Below are 3,784 nucleotides of genomic sequence, written 5' to 3' on the forward strand. Positions count from 1 at the left end.
ATGAGTTAAAATCAAAAATCACAAAAACAGTTCAAACATCAATTTACAAAAAGAAACAATCTGTTGGTGAAAATTGGGTACCAAAATCTGTTGTTAAAATACCTAAGTGTAATGAGAAAGTGAATTCTACACTGAGTCACCAACATTAAGTGAAAAATCATTATCATGTGATTCAGAAGTGGAGGATAATAGGTTGTTGTTTAAACATTTTAAACAACCCACGACCAAGAAGGCTTGGGTTTCCTTGTTTCACTAATTAGTTAACTGTGTGTGCAGGGGCTTCCAAGATCTCACGATTCTCGTTGGATAATGGATAGTGGAGCCTCTAAGAACATGACGGGTACTCTCTACTTGCTTAATGATGTTAAATCATTAAGAGGAGGGTATGTGGGATTTGCTGGTAATCAAGGTGGACAGATTGTGGGTGAAGGAACTTTAACAAATGGAAAGGTTACATTCGAGAATGTCAACTACATTTCTGAGTTGGATAATAATCTTCTAAGTATATCACAGATTTGTGATAAACAATTCTCTACACACTTTACTGATCGAGAATGTTTGATTTTCAAACCGGGGTTCAAAATACCAGAGGAATGGATCATTATGCGTGCTCCTCGTGTAAATGATCTTTATGTCATGAACATGAGTACAGCTTCTACTTCATCTGGGTCTGCTCAATGTTTCATCTCAAGAGCATCTGAACAGGAATCAGTTTTATGGCATCGAAGGATGGGACATATCAGCTTGAGAAAAATGAACCATCTAGTTCACAGGAATCTGGTAGAAGGAGTTAATTTGAGAAACTTTAAATTGACTGAAGAGTGTTTGGATTGTAAGAAGGGATAGCAAACGAAGAAACCTCATCCAAAGAAACTTGTCAACTCTATTAACTTACCTTTTGAACGTCTTCACATGGATCTATTTAGTCTAGTAAATGTCAAAAGTATCACAGGAGAATTGTATTGTCTTGTGGTTACTGACGACTTTTCAAGATTTTCATGGGTGATGTTTTTGGAATCTAAAGATGAGACATATGATTCCCTTATGGTGAAACTGGAGACATTGTATAATCTACCGATCCGTCGAATCAGAAGTGACAATGGGACGGAGTTCAAGAACAACAAAATGCTCGAGTACTGTAATGACCGGGGGATTCTTCATGAATTCAGTGCACCGTACACTCCGCAACAAAATGGGGTCCCTGAACGAAAGAATCGGACTTTGATTGAAACAACTAGAACTATGCTGTCAGATTCAAAATTACCAGTTAATTTTTGGTCTGAAGCAGTTGCTATAGCTTGTTATACACTTAAACGGGTGCTTACAGTCAAGAAATTTGGCAAGACGTGTTTCGAGCTTCTGAATTGTCGAAAACCAAATTTGAAATGGCTTGAACCATTTGGGTCAATATGTACTGTTCTTGAACCAACTGGGAAATTTGGTCCTAAATCTGTGGAAGGATTCTCTGTGGGGTATGCTAGTCCACTCAGACGTGTTTACATTCCTAGTCTCCACAAGATCGTACAAGTTCAAAACGTTGATTGTCAACGATACTCTCCTACTGTACAAAGACCAGGAGATTCAAGACTATTTGATTATGAGAGTCTATGGGACAGTTTTCAACTCCCGGAGGTAGACTCATCCGAAGAAACTTTGATGATGATCTATAATCAACAATTGTCGGAAAATCAAGAAATTGTGACTGAAGAACATGTGTCTGTTTCTCAAAATGTACCTGAGAATGTTCAGTCCGATGATGTTCCAGAAACTCTTCCAGTTTTTGATGATAATGATGACACAGATGAGGAGATAATTGAGGCAATCTCGCTCCATGTATCATGCTGAAGAAAATGTTACAAATCTTCAATCCGAAGTGTCAGTACCTTTAGAAGTGATCCCGAGAACTGTTTCTTATCATCCCAAAGAGAATATTATAGGAGATTTGAATGGTGGAGTTCAAACAAGAAGACAACTTGATCAGAGTCTTCAATGTTTCTATACTTATATTTCTCCATTACAAAATCAATTTTTACTAAATTGCTTTATTTCTCAAGTAGAACCAAAGGCGTACAAAGAGGCTCTAACAGAAGAAAGTTGGGTGAATGCAATGCAAGAAGAGCTTATGCAGTTTGAGAAGCTTGGAGTCTGGAAATTGGTAGATTTGCATGAAGATAAAATGCAGATAAACACCAAGTGGGTGTTTAAGTGCAAAAGGGATGAACATGGAATTAGTGTAAGAAACAAGGCAAGATTAGTGGTTTTGGGATTCAATCAACGAGAAGGTATCGATTATAATGAAGTTTATGCACCATTTGCAAGGCTAGAGGCTATTCGGATCTTTCTAGCTTTGGCTTCTTGGAAAGGTTTCAAAGTTTATCAGTTAGATGTTAAGTTTGCATTTCTTAACGGAAAAATTAGTGAAGAAGTCTATGTGGGAAAACCACCGGGGTTTGTCGATCCGATCCACAAAGACATAGTGTATCTACTTGATAAAGCCCTTTACGGTCTTCATCAGGCCCCGAGATCCTGGTATGAGACGTTGTCCCAACATCTTTTGGACAATGGGTTTATCAGAGGAACAGTCGATGTACACTCTTCACTAAATTTGCTGATGGACATCTACTGATTGTGCAGATATATGTCAATGATATCATCTTTGGGTCGACAAACGATGTTCTGTGTAAGCAATTTGAAGAAGTAATGAAGAAGAAATTCGAAATGAATGCGATGGGGGATATGAAATTCTTTCTTGGACTTCAGGTAGAACAGTTGTCAGATGGTATCTTCAAACATTAGACCATGTATGTCAATGACGTATTGGCGAAGTTCAACATGACTGATGCATCGGCTATCAGTACTCCTCTACCATTGAATCATGGTATCGGTCTTGATCCCAACGGGGAGAAGGTTGATCAAACTTTATACCGATCCATGATAGGCTCGTTAATGTATCTCACTGCTTCTCGGCCAGACATCATGTACGCTATGTGTTTGTGCGCCCAATATCAATCGAATCCAAAGGTCTCACATCTCATGATTGTCAAAAGAATTTTATGTTATCTCTAGGGATGTCCGGGGGTCGGTCTCTGGTATCCTAAAGACGATGAGTTTGTGTTGAAAGCTTATTCTGATTCAGACTATGGAAGCTGTAAGTTGAATGCCAAATCTACAACGGCAGGGTGTCAGTTCTTCGGCAAGCGTGTTGTCACCTTGCAATGCAAGAAACAAACCATAGTTTCGTTGTCCACTTGTGAAGCTGAGTATGTAGCTGCTTCCAGTTGCTGTTCTCAGGTTCTTTGGATACAACAACAGATGCGGGACTACGGTTTGAATTTTCTTACTACCCTATCTTCGTAGATAACAATGCAGCTATTTCCATTACTAAGAATCCGGTAAACCACTCTAAAACTAAGCATATTGAGATACGGTATCATTTCATTCCTGATTGCTACGAAAAGAAATTGATTACTGTAGACAAAATTCACACCGATGAACAAAAGGCAGATCTTTTGTAACATCCAACTTTTGTTAAATAAAAAATAACAGAAAGTTTTGCTATTAACTGTGTGTCGTTAAATTAGTTGTGTGTTAAGTGTTTGGATAATATTTGGAATTGGAATTGGAATTGTGAGTGGGTTGTGGGGCCCATAACCCCCCCCCCCATGTAAACCCAACCCCTCCACCCTTTCACCATTTCCTTCCTTTCACACACACATTTTCTCTCAAGACCCGAATCCAAATCCGGGCTAATGCAAGGAAGATCTTGGTGTTCAAGTGTCTTCAA

General features: G+C 38.7%; 1 protein-coding gene across 1 annotated transcript; it reads left to right on the plus strand.

Annotated features, from left to right (window-relative positions):
* The first annotated feature begins 309 nt into the window (after positions 1–309).
* On the plus strand, positions 310–846 carry LOC143575456 (uncharacterized). The gene has a single exon (XM_077059835.1). It carries the CDS (start codon positions 310–312, stop codon positions 844–846), a length of 537 nt encoding a protein of 178 aa, XP_076915950.1.
* Positions 847–3,784: the final 2,938 nt, after the last annotated feature.

The sequence above is a fragment of the Bidens hawaiensis genome, unplaced genomic scaffold (genome assembly GCF_021521415.1).
Source record: "Bidens hawaiensis isolate Kalapana, Puna unplaced genomic scaffold, B.hawaiensis_p1.1 tig00027450_1, whole genome shotgun sequence".
Lineage (NCBI taxonomy): Eukaryota > Viridiplantae > Streptophyta > Magnoliopsida > Asterales > Asteraceae > Bidens > Bidens hawaiensis.

What these genes read in the sequence shown, in the direction of transcription:
- LOC143575456 (XM_077059835.1), top strand. Translation starts at nt 310, where the DNA reads ATGGATAGTGGAGCCTCTAAGAACATGACGGGTACTCTCTACTTGCTT.